Source organism: Archocentrus centrarchus, assembly GCF_007364275.1.
Source record: "Archocentrus centrarchus isolate MPI-CPG fArcCen1 chromosome 18 unlocalized genomic scaffold, fArcCen1 scaffold_23_ctg1, whole genome shotgun sequence".
Classification (NCBI taxonomy): Eukaryota; Metazoa; Chordata; class Actinopteri; order Cichliformes; family Cichlidae; genus Archocentrus; species Archocentrus centrarchus.
In genome coordinates, this window is record NW_022060145.1 from 3,608,251 (window position 1) to 3,635,823 (window position 27,573).

General features: G+C 41.6%; 3 protein-coding genes across 4 annotated transcripts; 1 reads left to right on the plus strand and 2 right to left on the minus strand.

The window, feature by feature from the left end:
- Positions 1-2,018: 2,018 nt before the first annotated feature.
- LOC115775034 (tudor domain-containing protein 7B-like) lies at positions 2,019-3,459 on the minus strand. Its single transcript, XM_030722480.1, has 3 exons — positions 3,351-3,459; positions 2,299-2,505; positions 2,019-2,195 (listed from the first exon to the last, which is right to left on the minus strand). The coding sequence occupies exons 2-3, from the start codon at positions 2,503-2,505 to the stop codon at positions 2,019-2,021; spliced, it is 384 nt and encodes a 127-aa protein (XP_030578340.1). The 5' UTR covers positions 3,351-3,459.
- A 1,242-nt stretch (positions 3,460-4,701) lies between these two features.
- Positions 4,702-20,433, plus strand: LOC115775177 (dynactin subunit 1-like). Its single transcript, XM_030722716.1, is given in 32 exon segments — positions 4,702-4,832; positions 6,499-6,564; positions 6,648-6,842; positions 7,113-7,194; positions 7,292-7,323; positions 9,554-9,602; positions 9,605-9,675; positions 9,678-9,707; positions 9,882-9,905; positions 10,308-10,505; positions 10,671-10,875; positions 11,042-11,120; positions 11,292-11,451; positions 11,612-11,716; positions 11,854-12,045; positions 12,140-12,256; positions 12,363-12,414; positions 12,417-12,514; positions 12,629-12,789; positions 12,934-13,102; positions 13,286-13,354; positions 13,519-13,731; positions 13,809-13,970; positions 14,196-14,327; positions 14,434-14,559; positions 14,695-14,837; positions 14,945-15,111; positions 15,406-15,524; positions 19,271-19,466; positions 19,582-19,655; positions 19,759-19,848; positions 19,942-20,433. Coding segments are annotated over 31 exon segments (3,690 nt in total). The 5' UTR covers positions 4,702-4,832; positions 6,499-6,522; the 3' UTR covers positions 20,080-20,433.
- Positions 20,434-20,826: 393 nt separating this feature from the next.
- On the minus strand, positions 20,827-27,021 carry LOC115775195 (PC-esterase domain-containing protein 1A-like). Of its 2 annotated transcripts, XM_030722744.1 has the most exons (9): positions 26,615-27,021; positions 26,304-26,385; positions 24,497-24,576; positions 23,982-24,214; positions 23,451-23,601; positions 22,693-22,939; positions 22,420-22,476; positions 21,417-21,593; positions 20,827-21,198 (listed from the first exon to the last, which is right to left on the minus strand). In XM_030722744.1, the coding sequence occupies exons 1-9, from the start codon at positions 26,615-26,617 to the stop codon at positions 21,050-21,052; spliced, it is 1,179 nt and encodes a 392-aa protein (XP_030578604.1). In that variant the 5' UTR covers positions 26,618-27,021; the 3' UTR covers positions 20,827-21,049. The 2 variants fall into 2 exon arrangements, with proteins under 2 accessions (XP_030578604.1, XP_030578605.1); XM_030722745.1 differs by lacking the exon at positions 22,420-22,476 and having other exon boundaries at positions 26,615-27,017.
- Positions 27,022-27,573: the final 552 nt, after the last annotated feature.

Sequence of the window (27,573 nt, forward strand, 5' to 3'; positions counted from 1 at the left end):
TCCTCCGTATATTGAATGGTCTTTACCTTACAATATAAAGTGCCTCGAGGCGACTAATGTTGTGATTTGGCGCTATATAAATAAAACTGAACTGAATATAAATTTTTATCTGGCCCAGTCTGTGGCAGAGAGTTGCACCTGATATGTGGATTCTGTTCAATCCACTGGTGGCAAGACCGCCCCTGGCTCTGGTACAGCACTATAGTTCTGATGTAGATGGCAACAGATTTGAGATTTATCTTAGTTAATCACGGTATTATCACAAACAGATTGACGCCATTCAATTGAAAATGGAGAGCAGACTGACTCGGTCTTATTGCCGTTTTATTGCTGTCTTGATGCACCAATGCTGGTTTGAAGGCAGCAACTGACTGCGAGCGCTCTTTGAAGTTACATTTCATAGGTAATTTGGGTCGTGCTGCGGTCTCCAATCCCTGTTTTCCCTAGTGTGACTGAAGCCTATGCACCTACTGGATTTCATACCCCGACAAAATTGTTCCTGACTTATTAGCTCATTATTATTTAATTGCTTTTGAAAAGCTTCTTCCATATTCACAATTATAACTTGTTCAGGCAACAGCGTCCTCCATTTATACTGCAGTCTCGTTGCTATTTTGTCAAAAATGTTTTGTACAGTGCAAACAAGCAATCATTCATTTGTAACATAAATGTGTACTTGTACTGTATTTTAGTGTTAGGATACACACAATAGTCCAGCACACACAAGACACCAAAAATATCTTGCAAAGCATGATTCCATTTTAAATTAAGATAGGCATTAAGAAGGTGCAAATGGAAAGAACATATTTGCCTGGTTTTATAAAATGGTCATACATAAACAGAGATGTGTGCGAAAGCTAATAATAACAAATATATGCTTATGTGTCTTTATCAAAGAGTTGTAATAGTGGCAGAAAAAAATAAGTTAACCTTTGGATTTAATGATTGTTTGAACCTTCTTTATCAGCAGCAGAGCAATCGAAGTATTTGTGGAAGCTGGAGCTCAGACCTGCTCATCAAGAGGAATTTCGACTCACCCTTCCTAAAAGAAGTTTAGCCTTCGTGTTAGCATATCTGTTGTTACTTGTTCTCTGACATCATCGCACTGTGTATCTGGGGGCCCAAATCTAGGCAGAGTAACTGCAGCACTTAATCCTCTGCATTTATTAAATTATCACATTAACTGATCAACGCTTGAACTCTCTGAAATTACTTTGTAAACCTGTCCAGCATTAACAAAATTAATATGTGGAATAATATCAGTGGTGGACAGTAACCAAGTACAAATACTTTGTTACTGTACTTAAGTAGATTTTTCAGGTATCTGTACTTTCTACTTCTTACATTTTCAAAACGAGCTCGTTACTTTAGGTTTAATGCGTCTGAGAAACGTTTGCATTTCCGGTCAGTGCGGGAGCCGGCTTTTGATTGCGAGCGTTTTTTTTCTTGGAAGTCGCAACAACAGGCGGGAGGAAGGGAACAGACACCCCACACAGTAGAGGGAGAGGCTCCTGCAACGCTCGCTCGGAGACCGGAAAGAGCCAGAGGAAGTTGTGCTTTACATAGAGGCTGCACGCCAGAACGGTGAGGAAAATAAATGACAGAAAACGTAAAGGACAAAAAAAGTGTCTGCAGTTTGTCACAGTGTGTCTGCTAGCTAAAAGAACAGCTGCTGTATTTTAAGGGAGAGCAAAGAATGAGCGATAACTTCACTCAGATGGAGAAAGATGTAAGAAAGAGGTAGAAAGTCCTCCAAGGAGCTACTTTTACTTTCTTACTTTGAGTAGATTACAGAGCCTGTACTTTTTTACTTTTACTTGAGTACAGAAGTTGAACCAGTACTTCAACTTTTACCAGAGTAGTTTTTAAAAGAAGTACTTGTACTTCTACTTAAGTACAGAATGTCAGTACTTTGGCCACCACTGAGTAATATACATATTGCTATGTGTTACCAGTTAAATAGATCATTCTAACAGGTTCAGTTGCTTTTTCTTTCTTTTTTACATGCCTCCATTCTCCTAAAACCCATATGGTTGTCCAAAAATTTTACCATTGAGCACAAGTGGGGCAGCTGGTTTGACCCTCATCTGGGTGTTGACTAGGTGAGGTCGGCCAGTCTTCTTGGAGCTGCGCTGACGAGCCACCACCTTGGCTAGATGAGCTGTCTCCTTGGCCCCTGAGGCAAAACAGACCATCTGGAAAGAGAGAATACAACAGGTAATGTAACCCTGGAGGATAACGCACATCACACAATGTAAAAATCTACTGATGAGCTACTTTAAGAAAGAAAACACACACCTCTCCCAAGCGGTTGCGCTCCACACGGACTAGAGAGGGCATGCTGGCTAGAAGAGCGTCCAGGTTGCTGTGTCCCATCTGCTTATGAGGTATGTGCTCCCCAGTCAGCTCCTTATACTCTGACTGCAGGCGTGACAGTGACACTCCACCTTTGTTGGCCTGGAGAATGCCCCGCAGCATCTTTTTTGCAAGCTCCGCATCAGCCATCTGAAGAAAATAAACAGACAACAACAATGCAATTCTTTAAACAGCTTAATTTTGAAACCTTTTGCGGTAGGAGGTAATCTGACGACGATGCAAACCCATTTAGTTGTCTACACCGATTGCATTTACCCCACGGGTCAATGATGGACTGGTTAGGCAAGTTTTCGTTAACCCTTGATCAAATTTCAAGAGACAAACTGTATTCAAATGAGGCTAAACCCCGGTTGAGACTACAGCTGCAATGGTTTAGAATTCTGAATTGATAGTATCAGTATAATATGAAGCTTTTTAGACATACCAAACATCTATGAGCAAAACAAACACATGTATAAACAACCCTATTTTTCCACAAAGAAAAAAAATGAGATGGCATCGATCGCAGCGTTAGGATCTCTTGTTTGTTGTTGTTTTTTTATTGTGTAGTGGCTTCTGCATTCCGTCTCCCTGCAGAAAAATGCTTTCGGTTTCCAAACCAAAGCGCCCTGCAGAGGAATCGAAAACTAAAAAGTCGATGCCTTATGAACTTTAGAAAAAAGTAAAATGACAACTTCTTTAGATTTTAACAAATATTTGGTATGAAATCTGGCTTCTGGTGGACGTGGAGACACACCCTAAGCAGAATTAGGGGTCTGCCCGGACACACTGAAGTGTAAATAACAAGTGGAAAGCCTAAACCCGCACATTAAAAATAATAACACTGATTAAAATGGAGAAATAAGCAACAACACACATAGAAAAATTTTGCACTTTGGGAAACACAGCGATATTTAATCTCCTCCACGAAACTAGTCCCCGCAAAGTCCAATCCTTACAGTATTTCTAAATAGAATTATCCATTGTAGTAGTACCGTGATGAAGAAAGCTGGAGGACCAGGCGCAGCGCGAACTTAAACTGTAAGTGTTTCTCATTAATGACAAGGCTTTAGCCCACTTGTTGATACGGCCACTTTGTGCAGCGCAAACAGCAGACGGGAGAGGGATGAATGACGTAACGTGTCACACTTCAGCTCCACACCCTCCATCGGGACCAAACTATTTGCGTTAAGTTCCCTTGCACTTTTTTTCGTTTCATTAACAAAACTGTCCTTCAATGCTGCTGTGAAAAAATAAACTGACACCGACAGAACATACCGGACCCGGTATACGGTCCGCTTAAGCGACCACACTGTGCGCAATATCGAGTTAAATCCTTCAGCCACAACCGGGACAGCGGCTTATCAAGTTAGCTAAAAATCGATATCAAAATACCGGAACCACATAAATCATGCCTTCATAATAAAACAACTGCGCGTGGCCGCATAACTTTTCCAATACGAATTAGTCACACGGTCTTTAATTTTGAAAGTAGCTACCGGAAGTAAAATTTGCTACGCGGCTTGGAAACTTTCCAACCATCCTATCCGGGAGTATCCCCCCAAAAAGAAAAAGAAACCTGCCACCGGCAAAACTTCGCCTCGAGTTAAAACTTTTAGGCCTCGTGTAAGTTAATGTAAAAGCTACAAAACATTCTACCTTGCTCTACACGGACGAGGTGTTGAAGTCGGGAGCTAGTCCGGTCGCTGTGAGCGCTGTCACCGCCACGGGGCTCCGTCCCCGGTGCGTCTGCCGGCCGGCAGGCTCAGCCTCTCCTCCGACACCTGATTGGTCGGCTGCGCAGAGGCGTCTGGATAATTACACGTCAATACGCATGTAGGGACCCCATCCATCCACAGCAACACATTTTCATTGCTTCAGAAGGAATGTGTGAAGGGCCTTCAGGTTACACTAACACACACTCAGATCTGACAAATGATAAAAAGCCATTCATAACAAACCAAGACAGTTATTCCCCTGGCCGATTACTTTTTTAAAAATGTTCACTTATTACTAATACAGCACAAGAAATTACATTCTAGTAAAATATGCACATCACAATTTATATTAGGATGAATTTGCATGGTTATTTTGCCCAACAGCAACCAATTATATTGTTTTTTTGTGAACAAAATTAATGTAATTCTGATTGTTTGTTTGCCTCCCCTGCAAACTGCAATCTCAATAAACCAAAAGCAACCCTGTTTTAAAAGTGTTTAAGTTGGATATTTCACAGCTAAACACACCTACAGAAGAAGAAAACATGGGTAAACTGCGGCGCTCAGGCACTGGGGGCGCTGTTTTTCTACTTTTTTCTTCTTCCTTTAGCCGGTCAGGCTGCCGGAAATGACCTGTCAAAAACGGAAACGAATACCGGATCTCTAAGCTTTTTATCCAAAAAAGTCACAGCAGAGGATTATTATTTGCATGAATACATCGGAACGCTTAGTTTAAAGACAGGAATCTGTGTATATCAGGTGAGTTGCATTATAAAAATACACCTGTGTTATCTTAGCAGGTAAGGTGCCTGTCTCTCAGACTTTAGCCGTGTTGCTAACGTTGTAAGCCGATGTGGCCAGTTTTAGCTTTGCAAAGCTGTTCTAAATAAATTGATACGACTTGTTACACAGATGGCAATTTAAAAGTGTTTGGTTTTTGTAAGGAAGCAACATTAAAATAGATTTAGCTTAATTGTGTTTCAGGATATTTTCTCCTCATTGAGCACTTTGTCCCTCTTAGCTTAGCGTAAGCCTTTGACTCCCTTTGGATGCACTACTGTTTACTTTTTGCTGGTGCATATCTGCCTTATTGTTTCATACTTTAACCCCTCACTTAGCTCATTTAGCATAGACCCTCTTAGCAATAGCCCCAAGCGAAGTCATATTAGCTATCGTTAACTTGTGTGTGTTAGCTGGGAACCACCTCAATGTATAACGAGCTCATTAACATTTTTTCGTCTTGTAAATGTCACAGGTCGATTATTTGTGAAATAAATGGAAATAATGTGTCAGAGGATCGCTTTGTATGTGTTCAAACAGCTTCCTTGAGTGTCATGTAAATATAACCGTATTAATGCAGATGAATATAAAGATTATCTAACAACTATTTCAGCCAGATACATATACTGCCCTGAATCTCCCAGTTCAAATCAGCTGTGACGTTTAGTGATCCCTCCCTGTATTCTCACACTCGTGTTGTCCTCCCCTCCCTCTGAAAAAGAGGAAAGGACGAGGAAGTAGAGAAAAAATTGAGTCTTCTTTGTGCTGGAGGTGAAACCGTATTAACTTTTAATTATGGCTTTGAACAGACGGCATTCATATACTCCCAGGGTGAGTAACTTGGATACTTAACATCTAATAATGTTTTATTTAATATATCAGGGATTTGATTAATCCATTTGAAGAGTAACAATAAGTTACTGCACTATAACGCTGAAAAGTAAGGGTTTTCAGGGACTCACCATAATGTAGATGTATGATCCATTCACGCCCATTGTCTTCATCGGAGCAGATGCATATATTTAGAATTTTATAGTAATCTAAAACAGTAGATTGAGAATAACATTGCTGTCCTGATATTTACCACATAAGCAGATTTTTAAAAATCTTTTTATGTCTAAAGCAACCTAGGTGAATTCTTCCCAGTTACCTTCTTGTTTTAGTGACTATAATCCTCTGTCATAGAGAGATTAAACTGTTTCTGATTTTTCTTCCCTGTGGTTCCAACTATAGCAGCATGGATTCACATGCCTCTGCAGCTCCATAAAAGGATTAGACTCTTACCACAGTCCTAGTTTGTCTTCAATGAGCATCTTTGTCTGAGCAAGGCAGAGTTACCACTTGTTTATTGTGGCCCACACCATATGACTGGCTGCAAGCGTGTTTCTGTGCTCTGCAGCCTCAGGACTGTCTTGTCATTGAATATTTTTGATTCCTAAGACCTGACATGACCTGAAAAGCTAGAGCAGGGAGAATTATCGGACTTTGGAATTCTTAAATATAAACAATAAATTCTCCAGTATGTCATACAACCTTGGCTTCCTTCTTCATTGTCTCTCTGCTTTTCCCCATTATACCCTGTTCTCTGTTTTAATCCCCTAATATTTATCTCTGTCGCTTCACCTGTATTCCACAAACCCTTCAGCTGACCAGCCCTCTGATCAGCAAAATGAGCAGCACAGGAACGGTGGAGAGTGGTAAACCTCCAAAGGTGGGTATATTTTCAATACAGACACAGTAAATAAAGGAATAAACTGTAACTCTCAGCATTCTTTTCCACTCCTTGTCTCCCAGATTGGTTCAATAGTCGAGGTGACAGGAAAGGGTCAGCGTGGCACTGTTGCCTACATTGGCGCTACCCTCTTTGCTTCTGGGAAATGGGTGGGTGTCATACTAGATGAGCCTAAAGGCAAGAACGATGGCACCGTGCAGGGCAAGCGCTACTTCACCTGTGAGGAAAATCACGGAATATTCGTCAGGCAGTCCCAGGTTGGTGACCGGCAGTTGTGCACGTGAGGAACCGATGATGGTGTAATGGCATTAGCACTGGCAAAGGTTTCCAGAATTGTAAAGATCTAAACAGGCAGATGATGTTTGCTATACAACATATGTCTTACTGGACAAATGCAACAGACTTGCATCTTTTTTTCTCAACCTTTCTTCTGTTTTTGTTCCATATTTGCTGTTTTTCAAAATTAAGATTTGTAATTTGTGTTTTTTATAGTGTTGTTGATTATACTCTTTTATGATATTGTGTAGATCCAGGTGGTAGAAGATGGCTCTAGTGCCACCTCACCAGATACCCCTGAGTCTGGAATTGCCAAGACATTTAAACAAAAAGGTGAGCAAGGACAATACCTAACATTTCCGAAACGTAATGCCTCAAAGTAAGCATTAATAACAAGAGTGTGTAATAAATCGTATTTTTTATTTTCTAGACATTCCTGAAACACCCAAAACAACCAAACAGGTAGGCAACCACATGTTTAAGCTCACTTTTATTTTGTCATTTGTCAGTTAGTAAATGTGATGTTTTTCTTATTTGGTTTTTAACATGAGTGTGTGCACTTTGGATTGATGGATGGGTATACAAATATCCATATAATCCCTCTTTTTCTTTAAAGTTAATTATGAAGAGTTGTGCTATTTAATTGTGATCAATTAGACTGGCAAAGAGTGCTGAAATGATCGTTATCCCCCAACATACCCGTTTCTTTCCCTTTTATGATGCGAAAATGTTCGTTTGCCTCTCAGCTGTTGAGGTGAATTCTTATGTTTGTTTTTCTGGATGCCTCTTTCAGCAGCCAGTGAGCATTAAAAAAGGTAGAACTATTTAAATTCAGCACATTTGCTTGGTCTTCGTTGTAATCATACTAACGCGGGAATTCATCTTTTGCACTTGAGCTCTTCTTAACTCTTGACATTTGCATGAGACATAATGACATAACTTGTGATTGTGCCATTCTCTTTTGGTTTTCCCACTTTATTTCATTCAACTTTTTATTTGGTGAAGACCTCTTGTGTACATGTATAGAGGATGACATTGTGTGCAATGATGATGCGCTCGTTAATTCTCTGTGATTCAATGATTTTTTTTTTTTTTTCCGTCAGTTTTACATTGTTGCATGAGCTCACTTTTTTTCCTGCCCCTTTGATTCCTCAAGATTAACTATGCTTTTGATGATTTTAAATGGTGCATGCATCTACACTATATGAACAAAGTATGGGCCACCTATGCCTTAAACCTACAGGAGCTGCTCAACCGTGGAGTCTATGAAAACCCATGCCATGGAGCTCCAAGGGCACAGTTTTTATGCAGATGTTAATGCCCGAGGAAGATTGAACTCTGCAGTTATTGAGTCAGTAGAGCGCTCGTAACTTATATGCACTATGCGCCTCAGCATTCGGCAGCCCAGTCTGCAAATTTGCAAGGTCTTCCAAGTCATGGCTGAGTTGCTGAGGTTCCTAAACATTTCCACTTTCCAATAATACCACTTAGACTTCCTTGTGGAGTGTCTAGGAGGGGAAGACATTCACACACTGACTTGCTGCAATGGTGATATCCTATTACAGTAAATTAAGTGGGTTCTTTAGAACAACCCATTCTTTCACAATTGTTTGCAAAGACAGAGTGCATGGCTAGGTGCCTGATTTTATACACTTGTGGACTGAAAACACCTGAATTCCAAGATTAAGAGGTCTGTCCCAATACTTTTGTCTATATAGTGCATTAAAATAATGATCAGTCAATGCAACCTAACAGCAAATGCTTATTACGTGCTTCTAATCTCTTATCCTGCTTCACCACTGGATGTGTGTACATCTGTGTGTGTGTACGTGTGTGTGTGTGTGTGCGTGCGCGTGTGCGCATCTCCTCCAGTCCTCTACCTACCCGCCGCTCTGCAAAGGTGAGCTTGCCTACAGCAGACTGGAGGTGTTAAATGGCATGAGGACAATTCTGGAAAATGTCAATATTTTAATGTTGAACAGTGCACGTTGGGACAATCTGAAGCCGATTTCCGCTTAATTAAATGATTGTCACCGAAAGAATTTTATGTGCAGTTTGGTGTGCGATCTAGGAACAGCAGAATAAAAACAGGATGGTAATATCACTAACCTAGTAGTTACAGTGTGTAAAGGCATAGTACTAAAAGGGTTCATATTCAGCTTCAGTCTAATTTAGCATTTAGTTTAAGTAACCCATGAGAGTTCTGACCCAGTCTCTATGATCACACTGTGGCAGTGGAACACGCCACGTCTCTCATCAGCTACCTCCCTCCCCTCCCTCCTGGTCCGTCACTCCAGCCGCTCCAGCCTGTCGCTCATGGTATGCTCTGTTGTATCATAGAGCTTCACTTGACGCTTCACAGGGAGTGGTGTAAAAACTACTGACACTATAACACAGGTGCACACTTGGTAGGAGAGCATCCCTTGTGAGGGACACTGGGAGGTGATTATATTTGGTAATTTTTGTATCACATTCATGTCACAACTGAATTTTGCATCATTTACTGGGTTTATTGAAGGTGCATGTTCACTGTGGCTGAAACTCCTGTTCAGTTCAGTTAAATTTTATTTATATAGCGCCGAATCACAACAAACAGACCCTACAGCTTGACACCTGTTCTTCTTATTACGGTCCGTTTTGTTTTTAAACTCCCTCTCATCACACTGCGATGATTATCTGCCTTTATCAACAGGCTTCGCGTGAGAGTCTCTCATCCTCTCTGTCTGGTGATGTTAGTGAGCAGGCCTGTCCTCCCAGCAGGGTGCTCTGGGTGCCCCTGTCATACCTCAGCCCAGCGGGTCACCCAGCAGCAGCGCGCTGCTTCAGTTCCAGCTACTCCGAGCAAGGTAGATCATTAACCCAAGGAAGGAAAAAAATATATGCTATGGTTCATGTTCAGATCCTTCTAGCTCTGTCAACACATCTCATTTCATTTCTCTCTATTTTTTTTTTTCTGTTCATCATTTTAATGATATTTTTTTGTGTGTTGTATTTTATCCATCTTGTTATTGTTTGACCAGGTGGAACCTGCCATATCCAAGCAGGTAGAGTTTTCTAATGGCTACATGCATGCTGATGATCCACGGCATGAGCTTACTAATAACACTGGGGCAAAATTCTCATCAGTACACCTTCTCAGTACTTAATTATGGTTTTCAAATGTCCTCACAGTGAATTTTCTGGTGATGATGCATGGTTTAACTTGCTTAAAGGAATACCCTTACATCACTGTTAGGGAAATGGTGAATTGTGTGAAAATACATGAATTTGGGATAGTACCATATGGACCATCTCCTGGGCTTTTAGTGGTGGGACTTAATTAATGCTACTTTTGTTTTTCCTTTTCAAAAATAGAGTCTGAGGAAATAAATAAAGTTCAGTTAATGGTTTACATTTGCTCATGCTCCTCTCCCATCATCTTGCCAATTGCTCCAATCACTTCTTAGGAGGAGGAATCACTACGAGCTCAAGTCAAGGATCTGGAGGAGAAACTGGAGACTCTGAAGATGAAGCGAACAGAAGATAAAGCCAAGCTTAAGGAACTGGAGAAACACAAGATCCAGCTGGAGCAGCTTCAGGAGTGGAAGACCAAAATGCAGGAGCAGCAGACTGAGCTGCAGAGACAACTCAAAGAGGCCAAGAAGGTACCCTGGGGGGAAAAACTAGAATGGATGAACATTTTGTTAACTTTGAATTACATCACAGTGTAATTTTTTTTTTTTCCCCAAAGCTTTGAGAATGAAAGAGGAACCTCTGAACTCATCATGCTTGCCTGTCTAATGCTTATTTTATACCTTCTCACTTCACAGGAAGCCCGGGAGGCACAGGAGGCCAAGGAGCGGTACATGGAAGAGATGTCTGATACGGCAGATGCCATAGAGATGGCTACGCTGGACAAAGAGATGGCAGAAGAGCGAGCAGAATCGCTGCAAGTTGAGGTGGACACCCTGAAAGAGAAAGTGGAGGAGCTCTCCATGGATCTGGAGATCCTTAGGCATGAGATTTCAGAGAAAGGTGTGTAAGAGAGAGGAAAAGCACTGAGGTGGCCAAATGGCATGCTTATAATCACCAATTGTACACTCAATAAAGAATCCACAATGTCTTCCTGTTATGTATCTGTCTCATTTCTGCTCCCTTCTCATCATATGCCGATCCACCTCACCTCTGTTTCCTCCTGCAGGCTCAGATGGAGCTGCCTCCAGTTACCAAGTCAAGCAGCTGGAGGAGCAGAACAGCAGACTTAAGGAGGCATTGGTCAGGTAGGTAGGAAACCTGCTTTTTAAATAAATGTATTTGCTTGTTCTCTGTTACATTGAATATAAATGAATAAAAATTCAGTCACATTAACCTAACTCCTTAAAAAAGTCCATAAAGACAAGCCTAGAAACCAATGTGAACAATTTAAAAAAAACAACTTCTTTCATCCTCAGGATGCGAGATCTGTCTGCCTCAGAGAAACAGGAACATGTGAAGCTGCAGAAGCAGATGGAGAAGAAGAACATAGAGCTGGAGACTCTGAGGACTCAGAAAGAAAAACTGCAGGAAGAAATCAAGCAGGCAGAGGCCACAGTCGACGAACTGAAGGAGCAGGTAAAGCTCAGGAAGTAAAGGATGCTCACATGGTTCACATATGTTAATAACACATGTTAGAAGATGTTTATCAAGACTAGTCAGTGACAGCAAAGATGTATGTGCTTAGTGTGAATATTTAAAATTGTGAGAACTAAATTTTTGTGTGGACATGTACCAGGTAGATGCTGCCCTGGGCTCAGAGGAGATGGTGGAGACCCTGACAGAGAGGAACCTCGACCTTGAGGAGAAAGTCAGAGAGCTGAAAGAAACAGTCACTGATTTGGTCAGTGCAGCTGCATTTATAATACACCTTTGGTTTTTAATATATTAAAACTGGCATTCAGCAAAGGTCTAAAGAAAAGGATTTGAATAAGATATTTATGGTAGACCAATCGTTGGAGCTGTCTTTTGCATTAACAGGAAGCCATCAATGAGATGAATGATGAACTCCAAGAGAATGCCAGAGAAACCGAGATGGAGCTGAGGGAGCAGCTAGACCTGAGTACAGGAAAGGTCAGAGAGGCAGAAAAAAGAGTGGAAGCTGCCCAGGAGACTGTAGCTGATTACCAACAGACCATCAGTAAATACAGAGAGCTCACTGCATCACTTCAGGTAGGTGGATGGAGGGGTAATTCTGCAGGCCTGCGGTTTTAATGTCCTGATGCTATAAGAGGTGTATTTTTTTTTTTTTTTTTTTGTGCATTAGGAGGCCAACAGGGAGCTGATCAGTCAGCAGAATGCAAATGCAGAACAAGTTCAGCAACCACCTGCAGAGCTGTTTGATTTTAAGATCAAATTTGCAGAGACCAAGGCTTACGCCAAGGTAAGAGATCTGCATGATACATTTACAGAGTTCTCCTCTTTGAGATGAGCCAATGTTGTTGGATTTTGTTCTTATTTAAATAACTAACCTCGCTCGTTGTCTCCAGGCCATTGAAATGGAGCTGAGGAAAATGGAAGTAGCTCAGTCGAACAGACAGGTGTCCTCCTCACCTCCTTCATGCCAGACTCCTTCCTCCGTCACGGTGGGGACCATGACTGTATTCTGGTGCTCCTGCTCATTCCCAGGCTCATCTGCAAAGTATGAGGGCAGGCACATGCTCCATTTGAATGATTGTTCTCTCTGTTTTAGAATTATTTAGCTGTCAGATGTTCTTCAAAGATGTGCATGTGGTTGATATCCTCTTGTCTGAAGGCTGAGCTCATCAGTAAACAGGCGCAGGAGAAGTTTGACTTGAACGGGAACCTGGTTCAGGGAACGGGGCTCAGAGGGCCTCCAGGAGAACAACGCAGTTTTGCTTCAGGACTGGTCTACTCCCTCAGCCTGCTGCAGGCCGCCCTGCATAAATATGAACAGTAAATATCGCAGCGTCACCGCTAATGTTTTAGGAATAAAATAGGTGTACAAATGACACTTGTAAAAATAATTTTAATGGGTTGCTCTGAAATTGTAAAACACAATCACTGGTTGCTGTTTTCTTTCCCCGTTTTTCATTCTAGGGCTCTGAACACCTGCAGCGTGGAGGTTTTTAAGCGCATGGGTACTCTTTACTCTGAAATGAGCTTCCACGAGCGCTCTCTGGATTATTTCATAGATCTCCTACATAAAGATCAGCTAGATGAGACCGTTCAGGTGGAACCCCTGACTAAGGCCATCAAGTATTATCAGGTAACACAGGGTGTTTTTAATATTAAAACATTACAACCAAGAGTTTCAGTCCCAGTATTAGCTGTGTGACTGTGGTTGCAGTTTTAAATGTGGCTGTCGGTGTGTTGAAGTTCGCGCATTCATGTACTCAGTGAAATGTTTAAAAAGATAACATGTTGGTTATCTCACTGCTTTGTCTTCCAGCAACTGTACAGTGTCCATCTGGCAGATCATGCTGAAGACTGCACAGTGCAACTGGCTGACCACATCAAGGTATGTCAAGCATGTTTGGCAGTGCTAGCAGAAATGTCATGTTGATCTAGCAAAATGGGGGGGGGGGGTCTTTTAAAATCTAAACACTTTAAAATAAAATGCATACCTCTGTAAGGCAAAGATGTACTGACAGGTTTTCTCTAACTGACCCTTCTCACTTCCAGTTTACTCAGAGTGCCCTGGACTGCATGGTAGTGGAGGTAGCTCGTCTGCGTGCCTTCCTGGCAGCAGGACAGGAGAGCTCTGCCTTTGCAGTTCTTCTGAAGGACCTGGACACCTCTTGTTCTGATATCAGACAGTTCTGTAAGAAGATCCGCCGTCGCATGCCCGGAACAGATGTAGCTGGAGTTCCTGCTGCTCTCAGTTTTGGACCGCAGGTACGGAAACATGTCATGCAATTTGATACACTGTTGATGATTGTGAGCCATGTAGCTGCAGCTGTATGTTATGGCAGGTTTCAGAGACGCTGACAGAGTGCAGGCGCCAGTTGACCCGTGTGGTTGCGGTATTTCAAGAGGTAGCTGCCGCTGGAGCTCAGATGGTCGCTTCACTGGGAGAACAGGAAGGTCTCAATGCTCTTAAACTGGAGGATGTTGCCTGCAAGGCTGTGGAGCAGGTACACATTTAACACGTGTGCAATCCTCTTTAAAAAAATAAAAGCTTCCTTTGGGGAAGTTTAAGCACAGATAGTTTTAGTTTTAACTGACACACTCTGCATGTTCATCATCTGATTTTTGGGGTCTAAGCATCAGTAGGTAGTGTACGAAGTATTGATTTTGAATCTAGACATAGGTTGTCACTGTCTTTTCTTGTTCTCTATATCTGCCCTTTTTTCTCTAAGGTATACGGCTCCCATGGTGTAAATGCTCCAGAGTTGCTGCGACAGTCTTGCAGCTCTGTCATTGCTACCATGAACAAGATGGCTACAGCCATGCAGGAAGGAGAGTATGATGCTGAAAAACCACAGGGAAAGATATTTGTATGCTTGAACATTTTCACAGTACCTGTTTCAGTGAAATCCCAGTTTGTGATCTTTTTTTTTTCTTTTTCTTCATACTCCTTCTCACTTCCCTTGTTAGACTCCTCCAGTGGAGCTGAGAGCATCCACGGTCAGAGCAGAGATGACTGACGCAGAGGGTCTAGGAGTCAAACTAGAAGACAGAGAAACTGTCATCAAGGAGCTCAAGAAGTCTCTCAAGATTAAGGTGACACGCTGAAGGAATTTTGAGCAAGAAATCTGCCAGTTTGAAGTGAAAGGGATTGGAAAAATGAAAGCTGAGGTATAACAGGTGTCACAGTACCTCCTTTTTAAAAATTTATTTATTTTTTGAAAACCTCAGGGTGAGGAGCTGAGTGAGGCCCATGTCCGCCTCAGCCTCTTGGAGAAGAAGCTGGACACTTCGACCAAAGATGCTGATGAGCGTGTGGAGAAGATTCAGACCAAGCTGGATGAGAACCTTGCCCTTCTGAAGAAAAAAGAAAAGTAGATTAATAAAGAATGCGATTAAACATTTTTCTCTCTCTTTCCCATTTTCTCTATTATAGCACTTCTTTTCCTCCTCACTGACCCTCCATTTTCCTCTTCTTCAGGGAGTTTGAGGAGACGATGGATGCTCTGCAGGCTGATATTGACCAGCTGGAGGCCGAGAAGGCAGAGCTGAAACAACGACTCAGTAACCAGTCAAAGATGACCATTGAAGGCCTGAGAGGCCCACCTGCCTCAGGAATCGCCTCCATCGTTCAGGGATCTGCAGGAGGTGAAGTACTCGCCTCCTGCTTATGTTCACTTCTTTTCAGCGGCTAAAATGATGGCATTTTATATTTGACAAAAGATGTGACATGCAGTTGTTCTACCCCCAGAAAAGCAATTTCAACCAACTGATTATGTAAGACGGCTTGCATAAATTGGGTAAAACTTTTACCTGCCAGACTTCAATCAAATTTTAACTAAACAAATATAAAGGGAACAAGCACCATCTAATGAGAACCACAAGGGGGCATAGTTATCATTTTTTTTTTTTAAACCATTTTGTTTTTTATTACTTCATCAGGTTTGCCTCCTTCCATGGCAGGGCCAACCCAGGTGGTGGACTCCCCTCTTCTCAGGCAGCAGGTTGAGGCCCAGAGGCTGGGTATTAAACACCTTAAGAATGAAAACAACAGACTCAAGGTACACTAGATTCAAGCGCACGTGTGTGTGTGTGTGTGTGTGTGTGTGTGTGTGTGTGTGTGTGTGTGTGTGTGTGTGTGTGTGTGTGTGTGTGTGTGTGTGTAAATACACACATAAAGTACAGTAAAATGTATTTACCCTCATCCTCATTTTAGTTTTTTGCATGTTTGTCACATATTTCAGATCAAGCAGATTTTAAGATAAGAAAGGTAACCCAAGTAAATACAAAATGCTTTTTTTCCCCTTTTTTTTTTTTTTAAATAATTAAAAAACCTACCTGGCCCTGCGTGAAAAAGTTAATGCCCCCTAACCCTAATAACTGGTTGTGCCACCTTTGGCAGCAAGAACTGCAGTCAAGCATTTGTGATAACTGGCAATGAGTCTTTCACATCACTGTGGAGGAATTTTGACCCGCACTTCTTTAGAGAATTGTTTTAATTCAGCCACTCTGGAGGGTTTTCAAGTATGAAAGGTCTGTTTGAGGTTATATCAAAGCATCTCAGTCTGATTTAAGTTTAAACTTTGAATAGACCACTCCAGAACCTTCAGTTTGTTTTTTTAAGCCATTCAGAGGTGGAGTTTGTGTGTTTCGGATCACTGTCCTGCAGCTTCGGGGCACAAACTGATGGCCAGACATTCTCTTTCAGGATTTTCTGATAAAGAGCAGAATTCATGGTTCCATCAGTTACAGCAAGTCATCCAGGTCTTAGGCAGCAAAGCATCTCCAGACCATCACACTACCACCACCACGTTTGGCTGTTGGTGTGATGTTCTTTTTATGAAATGTTGTGTTAGTCTTATGCCAGATGTAACGGGACTCAAACCTTGCAAAAAGTTTAACTTGTGTCTTGTCAGTCCACAGAATATTGTCCCAGAAGTCTTGGAGATCAAGATGCTTTGGGACAATATTCTGTGCAAATGTGAGTCAAGCCTTTGTGTTCTTTGTGGTCAGCAGTGGTTTTCTCCTCGGAGCTGTTGAATCATGAACTCTGACCTTAACTGAGGCAAGTGAAGCCTGCAATTTTTTAGATGTTTTTTCTGGGTTCTTTTGTGACCTCCTGGATGAGTTGTTGATTCAATTCAATTCAATTTTATTTATATAGCGCCAAATCACAACAAACTGGCGCCTCAAGGCGCTTTGTATTGTGGGTAAAGACCCTACAATAATACAGAAAAAACCCAACAGTCAAAACGACCCCCTATGAGCAGCACTTGGCGACAGTGGAAAGGAAAAACTCCCTTTTAACAGGAAGAAACCTCCAGCAGAACCAGGCTCAGGGAGGGGCAGTCATCTGCCGCGACCGGTTGGGCTGAGGGGAGAGAAAGACATGCTGTGGAAGAGAGCCAGAGATTAATATCAATTAATGATTAAATGCAGAGTGGAGTATAAACAAAGTAAATAAGGTGAATGAGAAACAGTGCATTATGTGAACCCCCCCAGCAGCCTAGGCCTATAGCAGCATAACTAAGGGATGGTTCAGGGTCACCTGATCCAGCCCTAACTATAAGCTTTATCATAAAGGAAAGTTTTAAGCCTAATCTTATAAATAGAGAGGGTGTCTGTCTCCCGAATCCAAGCTGGAAGCTGGTTCCACAGAAGAGGCGCCTGAAAGCTGAAGGCTCTGCCTCCCATTCTACTCTTAAGTATCCTAGGAACCACAAGTAAGCCAGCAGTCTGAGAGCGAAGTGCTCTATTGGGGTGATATGGTACTATGAGGTCTTTGAGATAAGATGGTGCCTGATTATTCAAGACCTTGTATGTGAGGAGAAGAATTTTAAATTCTATTCTAGATTTAACAGGGAGCCAATGAAGAGAAGCCAATATGGGAGAAATATGCTCTCTCTTTCTAGTCCCTGTCAGTACTCTAGCTGCAGCATTTTGGATCAGCTGAAGGCTTTTCAGGGAGCTTTGAGGACAGCCTGATAATAATGCATTACAATAATCCAGCCTAGAAGTAATAAATGCATGAATGAGCTTTTCAGCATCACTCTGAGAAAGGATGTTTCTAATTTTAGAAATATTGCGCAAATGCAAAAAAGCGGTCCTACATATTTGTTTAATATGTACACTGAAGGACAAATCCTGGTCAAAAATGACTCCAAGATTTCTCACAGTGTTACTGGAGGCCAAAGTAATGCCATCCAGAGTAAGTATCTGGTTAGACACCAGGTTTCTAAGATTGTTGGGGCCGAGAACAAGAATTTCAGTTTTATCTGAATTTAGAAGCAGGAAATTAGAGGTCATCCAGGCCTTAATATCTTTAAGACATTCCTGCAGTTTAACTAATTGATGTGTGTCATCTGGCTTCATTGATAGGTAAAGCTGAGTATCATCTGCATAACAATGAAAATTGATGCAGTGCTTTCTAATAATACTGCCTAAGGGAAGCATGTATAATGTAAATAAAATTGGTCCTAGCACAGAACCCTGTGGAACTCCATAATTAACCTTAGTGTGTGGAGAAGACTCCCCATTTACATGAACAAATTGGAGTCTATGAGATAAATATGATTCAAACCACTGCAGTGCAGTACCTTTAATACCTATAGTATGCTCTAATCTCTGTAATAAAATGTTATGGTCAACAGTATCAAAAGCTGCACTGAGGGCGAACAGGACAAGAACAGAGATGAGTCCACTGGCAGAGGCTGTAAGAAGATCATTTGTAACCTTCACTAATGCTGTTTCTGTACTGTGATGAATTCTGAAACCTGACTGAAACTCTTCAAATAAACCGTTCCTCTGCAGATGATCAGTTAGCTGTTTTACAACTACTCTTTCAAGAATCTTTGAGAGAAAAGGAAGGTTGGAGATTGGCCTATAATTAGCTAAGACAGCTGGGTCAAGTGATGGCTTTTTAAGCAGAGGTTTAATTACAGCCACCTTGAAGGTCTGTGGTACATAGCCAACTAATAAAGACTGATTGATCATTTTTAAGATTGAAGCATCAATAATTGGAAAGACTTCTTTGAACAGTCTAGTAGGAATGGGATCTAACAAACATGTTGCTGGTTTGGAGGAAGTAACTATTGAAGTTAACTCTGAAAGATCAACTGGAGCAAAAGAGTCTAAACAAATACCAGCAGTGCTGAAAGCAGCCGAACATGAAGAATAATCTTTGAGATGGTTATGAATAACGTTCTTTTGATGCGTTCTTTGAGTAATTTTGGTAGGCCGGCCAGTCCTGGGAAGGTTCACCACTCTTGCAAGTTTTCTCCATTTGTGGATAATGACTCTCGCTGTGGTTCACTGGAGTCCCAAAGCCTTAGAAATGGCTTTGTAACCTTTCTCATACTGATAGATGTCAATGACTTTGTTTTGCAGCCGTTTCTGTGGATCGTGGCACGACGTGTTTCTTTTTGAGATTTTGTAGCCTGTTACACTTCAGACACGTTCTATTCTTGATTCAGCAGGTCTGGCAGTAATCAGGTCTGGGTGTGGCTGTGAAACTGAACTCAGCTTTCCAAAAAAATATTAATCACAGTTAATTCATAATTTAAACTAATTACTTTTTCACATAGGGTAGGTTTGGATAACTTGTCCTTAATAAATGAAATCATTATTTAAAAACTGCATTTTTTTTTTTTTAATCTCAGGTAGTCCTTGTCTAATATTAACATCTGTTTTATCTGAAACATGTGACAAATAGACAAAAAACCTAAGAAATCAATACTTTTTCATGGCACCGTGTGTGTGTGTGTGTGTGTGTGTATTTATATCTAATACAAACTATATAACCTTACAGGCAGAGAAAATAAGAGCCCAGCTAGCGTCCCTGCCACCACTCCGCCCTCCTAAACTCCCACAGGTGTCTAAAGAAAGCTCCATGCCTCCAGAGGGACTAAACACAGGCATATATCGAAGGACTGACCAGCTGCTGGCAACCCTGCTCAAGCTGAGTGCAGAGGTTAAAGTGGTAGACATCACTGGGAAGACAGCAGGTGTGTGGACACAGGGGTATCTAAGATGTATTTGCATTTTCTAAAGACTGTGTTTGGTGAGTGAACTGATGCCCCCCCCCCCCCCCCCCCCCCCCCCCCCGTTCATTTCTTCCAGTAAGTGCCAGCACCCAGCTCCTGGAGCAGACGGCTCGTCTGCAGAGCCTCAGTGATGCTCTGGAAAAACTTAAGGTGCCACTTTAAAAGTAGTTTCTACTGCATGATCCTTATGTTGTCCTGTCATCTGACAGCAACACTAAAGTGAGCAGTGTGAACAAGTCTTTTCCTGTTTCAGGGTGAGGTAGCTGAACACGTGGTCTCATATCAGCCTGGAGCAAAGGCTTCTTCGGACTTTGCTACATTCCCAGTTTCCTCCTTTGTTAAGGTACTGCTATGACAGTATATAGAAAATAAATGAGTCACATTTGACAGGAGTCTAACTGTAAAACTTACATTGTGCATATTTGTTGTTCCCTAGGCCAAGGAAGAGAAGCAGGGACGAATGGTATTCATCGGCCGTGTTGCCATTCCGTGCCCCCGTGGACAGGAACAAGTCCACCGCATCGTCCTATCAAAGCCGCAGTTGCAGCAAGTGCACCGACTCCTCACGGTTTAGGACATCAGGCAGCAGATGAAGAAAAGCACCCGCCCTTCTAATTCCAGCTAACACTTAAGCATTCTCCTATTTATCTTTTTGCTTTTCACTCTTCTCAGGAAACCGTATCCAGTTAGAGCACTAATACCACTGACCCACAGCAGTGTCTTTATGAAAGTGTTTTTTTCAAAATGATAAGACTCCTGAATGGTGTCATGATTTCATTATTGAAACTTCTCTACCAACTTTGTCAACACTTTAGAAATGGAAAAGACTAAAGTAATTTTTACTGTATTTGCACCAATTGATAGCTCATTCCTTTGTATCTTTTGTATTTGTACTAATTCAGACAATAAAAAGAGCATGACACTCAAATGTAATACCTGTATGCTTTCAGCTGTCTATTTGCTGTGAAAGTTTACTTTGTAATATCAAAGTCCAGTGCCAGCTGACAAACCGCTCTTATTGTGAAATGCTCCAAACCTGTCTTCAGCATTACAGCAGTTACTTTGGTTTCAACTTCATTAACTTGAGGCTATATTGGCAGAATAATGGATGTGGAAAATGTATTCAAAGCAGTTTCTCACACACAATCACATCAATTACAGCTAATGCTGGAATACATGTTCAGGCTTAAAATCTATACCATGTTAACCTGTGAGAAAATAAAGAGACAAGAACCATTACACAAGTTGTGTCAATAACAGTCAACATTTTAATTTTAATTTTAGAGAACAACATTTGTTGAAATCAAATTTAAAATCTCAGTGAAACATTTGAAAAATTGAGAATTCAACTAAAAGAATACTAGCATATAGTAAGAGAAAGTTACTGTACACACCTACAGGTTCATTAAAAAGAATGAATGAAGCTCCCTGTATAATTTGGTGTATAAAACAGGACTGCAGCAACAAAGAAATGTCCCGATGATAGAAAAATAGATAACAAAAGGAATTTGGTTTGTGTCCGAAACTTGTAAAAAACTATGTGTTCAGTAGTAATGGTAATTACGGCCAGAGTGTAAGGGTCTGTGTTGGGTGTAGGGGGTATAGTGGCGTCTGGTGTGTCGGCTCCTCATCACATGCTGGTGATTGTCCTCCTTGTAGGGCTCGAACTGGTGCGGAGGCCTGTAGCCAAAACCTGCAGGACACACCGAGGGCATTAAATCTCTGGAGCAGACATGGCAGCTCAAAGTTAAAGTCTTCAAGCAGTGGAGAAAAAGCTAATCAGTAACTGATCAAAAGACACACAGATACCAGAGTTTTAAAGCAAATCTGCAGAGTGAGTTCTAGCTTGGGTTTCCCCCATCTGATCATTCCATTACAGGAATGTTCACATTCCAGTTTATGCAAACTTACCATTTCCAGCCTCTCTGTCCAGATTTCTGTGGTAACGTTTTGGTGGGGGTGCAGATCTCCAAGTTCCAGCAGCCTTAAAGTGGCATGTCTGTGGCCATGGGTTATCAAAGCTTAAGTAGTTAGTGGGCAGTGTGTCGCTGAAGAACTCTGCCTGGTAGCCGTTGTAATGGTGCCGGTCTGCGAAACAAAGCAGAAAAGGGAAATGCAGGTGGTGACCAGGACAGTAGCTGTGTTAAAAGAAGCATTTGCTTATGACGCAATGATGACGATGATGCATTCCTTAGATTGTTCTTTAGATTTTTGTTTGGCACCAACCTACCTACACTGATAACATCTACAAATACATAAAAACCAGGAATGTATTGCCGTCTTCACCATGTCTAATAACTGGTAGGAAGAGGGAAGCAGGGTTTTTTTCTGAGTTTTTCAAAACTCAGTTTTCAGTGATCTAAAATGGTGTTTACGTGTGAACGAAAGGCCAAAATGCATAAGGGAAAAAACAAACAAACAAAAAAAAAAAACTCCAAAAACCTAAAAGCTATGTCTACTAAAATATCCATACATGTGTGGACAGGTCCTCAGTGTGCTGGTGCTTCTCAAGATTCACACTAACAATCTTGTCATAACCTAAATACTGCAAACAGTGTAACTATATATATTCAAGATCTCTAAACTTTGCATAATTTATGTTTGAATAGGCAGAGCCAGCAATGTGTAACAAAGGGCACTACAATCATATAAAACAATGTAGTTTTTGCATTTAGATTTTGGATAAACTCTCCAGTTAGTACTGTAATTAAGATTTTAAAACCCGAGTGAATGACAACATGTGAAAATTAAACTTTGTACAGTTGACTGCTACACTTGTGATCAGTCATCATGTAAACGATTCAACTGGTGACAAACGTGTGCTCATGCAGAGTGCATGGAAGCTTATGAGGTTCTTGTGATACATTTTACAGATCTTTGCTTGCCCATTAATCAGTCACAGGTAATGTCTTACTTTTGCGTTTTGGAGCACTGTCATTGGCTGGCTGTTGCTCAGTAACTTCAGTGTGTTCTATACAAAAAATAAATAAATAAATAAATAAATAAAATCAGCTTAAAAGCTGATCTTTATATTTTGGGGCAAGTCTTTACCATTTGACCAAAGTAAAGTCTGCATACAGAAAACACCTGAAATCAAATGCTGCAGCAAGTCTCAACACTAACAAGTCCCATTTTACACCATGAGTATATTTTTCTGTGTGTGTGAGTGTCCAGTCTTCTTCCTCACCATAAACAGTCACTGGACAGGGCAATATCACACCCCAGGCCTCTGCAGCGTGCTGTAACACAAGAGAAGTAATCTTGCGATGAGCAACAGCGTTCCAGTGGATCCCATCCTTCATTCGATGTTGCAGCGAGAATCGGAACTGGAAATGAAGGTCCAACACATCCATCCCATAGGCATCGGCCAGAGTCCCACTGTAGAAGTTGGCTTCGATCACATCGTAACGCAGCTGCTGTGCCTTGTGCTCGATCTGAGGCGAAACAAAGTTTTAAGGCTCAAAGCAGCAGCAGACTGGAGAAAATGCAGACTAATAAACCTCTGACCTTCAGACAAAATGTGAAGAAAGAGAAAAAAAAAAAAAAAAAACATACCCAGCTGAAGATAGATCTGTTGCCTACATGTTGTGAACAGGTTTATTGCATTTATAATAATCAGACTCACCATCAGCTCACAGGTTTGACTGTGGTCATACAGAGCTGCTCTATTAAAAAATAATAATCTATAGAGATCGTACAAGGGGAGAAAAAGTATAGAAATTTCTGATTATTCTGATGAAGTCCTCCTTGATAAATATTTCAGGTTACTCAGCCTCTAAAATCATTTGGCTCAGAGGACAGTGACACCACATTATGCAGTACAGGCAAATTTGTCAGACAGGCCTTTTCCCCAGATGAGAAGATATTTGTGATATGCATTGTGTTCAGACTTTACAATCAGATTACAAGGTTAAATCATAATACAGATGAGACGTGATGACAGACCTCAGGCACCAGGAAACCACCTCTGATCTTCTCTCCTAAGGGCATGGTGAGGTTCCATACAACCAACGTTTCCTCTGGCAGAACCCCATGCAGCTCATCAAAGAAGCTATGAAGGTTCTCCTTGTAGCTGTCATTCCAGTTGCAATTGTATCTAGAAAACCCAGTGCACATATAAACATATACATGAAGAAAAAAGAAATCATTGTAGTTGAAATAATTCAAGTTGGGATAATTAAGAGTTATACTTCGATTCTTCTGAATTGATTCACACATGCAAAAAACACAACAACCAACTGATTTCTGACAGCCCAGCACCCTGTGGGACACTGGAGATTCTGGTCCTGTGTGGGGAGTCTTATCTTTGTGCCTCTCCCTACTGACCAATACACACTGTAGCACTGATATATGAATTACATCAGGCTCTATGCACAGGCCTCACCTTTAAATCACCCCACAGTACAGAGGCTCTTTGATAAAATCTAATTAATTGCCAGGTAATTTGTCCTATCAATAGTTACCCATTACACCCACCTTGAAATATCCCAAAGGCAGGAGTTGACAATGACTACATCTGGTTTCAAGCCATGGCGGAAGTCCTCCAGGACAGTCTGCATGTAATGGGAGTAGATGCGGGTCACAAAGTAAAAGCGGACCAGGTGGTGGGCAGACTGAAACTGTCGAACTTCTCTGTACTGTGTCCCATTGTGCATTTGATCCAAACAGCCCCCTTCCATCAGGCAGTCCTGTTCGAAGCTCTTCTCACCCTAAAGGAGGAGGTTGGGAGTGGAAGAAGGAGGGAAAGCGGTATGTCAAAAACAGCACTCAAAATGAGATTAATCCTGAGGCAAAAACATTTCTTTTAGACATATTACACTAATTGTTTTTTTTTTTTAATATTACAACTTAAAGGACACTCCCTGAAATGCAATGACATGATTACATTTACAGTTACTCAAATGGCAGATGTTTTATCCAGTTAGTAATCATTATACAGCCTGCTGCCTTCTTTGTATAAGTGTATAAAACTGGTAAATGTTACTTCTTGCCTTGGTCTTTAGTTGTTTTAAGCTGAGATATTCCTCTTTTTGCAGCAGCAGAACAAGATCCTTGTATACAGACCGCTGAACTGAGGAGGAAATAAACACCAAAGTCAATACAGGGTCACTGCAGATTGATTACAGACTATACAGTAGAAACAGTACACAGCCACTTCATTAGGTACACTTTTTTTCAAGTGCACTTTAAAGCAAACATACACCGAAGCAGAACATTATGACCACTGACTGGTGTGAGTGGGATATATTAGAGAGCAAGTGAACATTTGTCCTCAAAGTTGATGCATTAGAAACAGGAAAAATGGGCAAGTATAAGGATTTGAGTGAGTCTGACGAGGGCCAAATTGCGATGGCTACACGACTGGGTCAGAGCATCTCCAAAACTGCAGCTCTCGTGGAGCGTCTGAGCAAGGAACAGTGGCGAACCAGCAACAGGGTCATGGGCAGCCAAGGCTAACTAATGGACATGGGAGGGGAAGGCTGGCCCCATCAACTCCTGAAAGCAACAACAATGGGCATGTGAACATCAGAACTGAACCACACAGCAATGAAAGAAGGTGGTCTCATCTGATGAATGACCTTTTCTTTTATTTCACGCGGATTGGCGTGTGCATCGCTTGCCTGGGGAACACCTGGCACCAGGATGCACTATGGTAGAAGGCAAGCCGGCAGAGGCAGTGTGATACTTTGGGCAATGTTCTGCTGGGAAACCTTGGGTCCTGCCATCAATGTGGATGTTACTTTGACACGTGACACCTACCTACACATGGTCTGCAACAATGTGTACCTTTTCATGGAAAGTGTATTTCCTTAAGTCCAATCCATGGAGGCCCCACCTCGCAGGGCCTTACGTTATGCCTGATCAGTGTAATCAATCAATTGACAGAAAGTTATAGACAAGCTGTTCAGAAGTACAAACAATGCATCAGAACTGAGAAGAAGCTACTTCAGTGATTTTGGCTGCTGGTGGAGCATGGGCTGGTCTAAGCATTTCAGAAACTGTTGATCAACTGGGATGATTTTCAAACACCAGAGAATGGTTCAGAAAAGAAAAAAAAATATATACAGCAGGAGGCAGACTTCCGGGCAGCAATGATTTGTTGACAGTAAATGACATCAGGAGCATAGTGAGTACAGGCTTACCAAAATTGGAATTTGGGGAGGGGGGGGACCACTGCCTGATGAGTCTTGATTTTTGCAGCAATACTTGAAAGTTTGCTGCTTGAATCAGGTCAGAATTTGGGGTTAACAACATGAAAACATGGACTGAATGAACAATTTGGCCTGGTGGTGGTACAGTAACATCCTCAGGTGTTCATAGCCCATGGAAGGTCCCTTATTAGCAACTGAGCATCATTTAAACTACAGCATTTTTGCTGACCATGTCCATCCCTTTATAACCACAGTGTAATTTTCTTCAATTGGCTACTCTGAGCAGCATGAGGTGTAGAGCAGCTTGATTTGTTGAAAAGGAGAAGTCAAAGCTGCCAGATCTCAGTCCAGTAGAGTACCATGAAATCTGCAGCAACTGCCTGATGCCATTATGCCAACCTGGACAAAAGTATCCAAGGAATGACTGAATCTGTCCTGAAGAATTATGTTACTTCTGAAGGTAAAAGGGGATCAAAACCAGTACCAAGGTGAACCTACAGTAAAGAAGTGGATGTCAAAAGTGTATAAAGTATATTCACTAAACTTAAGCATTAACATTGAGTCAACAAGAACACTTGAAGTGTAAATGTACCTCCCAGTTAATTTAAGAGCATTTCATTTTTTGAGCTTGCTACAAGCTACTCACTGGAGTCTCCCAACACCACGATGAACTTGTTATGGAGCAGCTGGCTGGCCTGCAGGTGGCTCACACTCTTCATTATCTCCCGCTGTTAAATTACAAAACCAAACATTGTTGTTCCTTTTCATTAAAAACGCCTAAATGTGCAAAAATCAATCAGGCGAGGCAGCACTTCCAGCAGAAATACTGACCTGACAGACTTTCTCTGTCACACTTTCAGACGAGCACAGCGTTAGCTTACTAATGACCAACAGTTATATAAAAAAATAGCTATTTTTCTGTTGGCTTAAAGTTAACAGTGTGAAAAAAATACTTACCATTGTTGACTTTGGATGCAAACTGTGCCGCTAATTGTACCACTTTTAAAAGCTAGTAATGCTGTTGGTATCTCTGCTGTTATTTTTCAACCAACCCGGCTAACATTAGCTAAATTTACTTAGAGGCCACTCGCCCGCCTGTTTTTTAGTCTCGGGATCCAAAATTGCGACAATCTCATCAACAAGTTCGTGTTTTAACGTTAAAAGTTGTTGGCAAATTTAATAAAGAAATAACGAAAACGTTTTGGAGTGTAGCTTCAAGAGCCCCCCTACCCAAACCTGCAGGTGTTGCCAATCAAATGGTGCTTTTAATGACTGTGGGACAAATTTTTGGCGCCCTTATCTTAGATGTCAATAGACTAATGGGCTCGACACACGGGGAGCGACAAACGACAGCGACGAATGGGTCGCATCGCCACTGGGGTGAAACCGAACACACGGGACGCGATAGCGACGGCAGCTTTGCGAATCGCGCTCTTACGTCACTCGTCTCCAAGAAATGTGATTGGTTATGAAACTGGAGGGATTTAGACATTTTCAAAGCAGTCCATGTCAGACACGGCAATAAAGATGAGGAGTCTGAAGATTTTATTGGAACTGACAGAAATCTTGCTGTTAAGTCTCCTCTACAAAAGAAAAAGACAACCTCGCGTTCATCCTATATTAGCACAAAAGTCCTCTCTATCGGTCTGTTTAACGTTAGTCTTGCACCAACACGTTCTCATATGGCTGCCTTTTATGTTTAACTCGATAATCACTGCGTGAAGTGTCATATAATATAGGAAAGTCAAACACAGCTAAAACGATGCTTTCCTTCCTGCTGAAAGTGGTTGCAGACTGCAGTGTGTAGCATACTCTTCGCTCATTGGTCAGTCAATGAAACTCTTGCTGATTGGTTTAGTGCCACGCGACAGCGACAAAAGTAGAACATTTTCCAACTTTGTTGTGTCGCGGCGCCT

Excerpts from the sequence above, each read along its gene's own strand:
- LOC115775195 (XM_030722744.1), bottom strand. Across the intron at positions 24,577-26,303 it reads CGTGGTGTTGGGAGACTCCA|TTCAGCGGTCTGTATACAAG; the intron begins GTGAGTAGCTTG and ends TTTCCTCCTCAG. Across the intron at positions 22,477-22,692 it reads CTGTCCAGTGACTGTTTATG|AACACACTGAAGTTACTGAG; the intron begins GTGAGGAAGAAG and ends TTTTTTGTATAG.
- LOC115775034 (XM_030722480.1), bottom strand. The coding sequence starts at position 2,505 with ATGGCTGATGCGGAGCTTGCAAAAAAGATGCTGCGGGGCATTCTCCAG. Across the intron at positions 2,196-2,298 it reads AGCGCAACCGCTTGGGAGAG|ATGGTCTGTTTTGCCTCAGG; the intron begins GTGTGTGTTTTC and ends CTCTCTTTCCAG.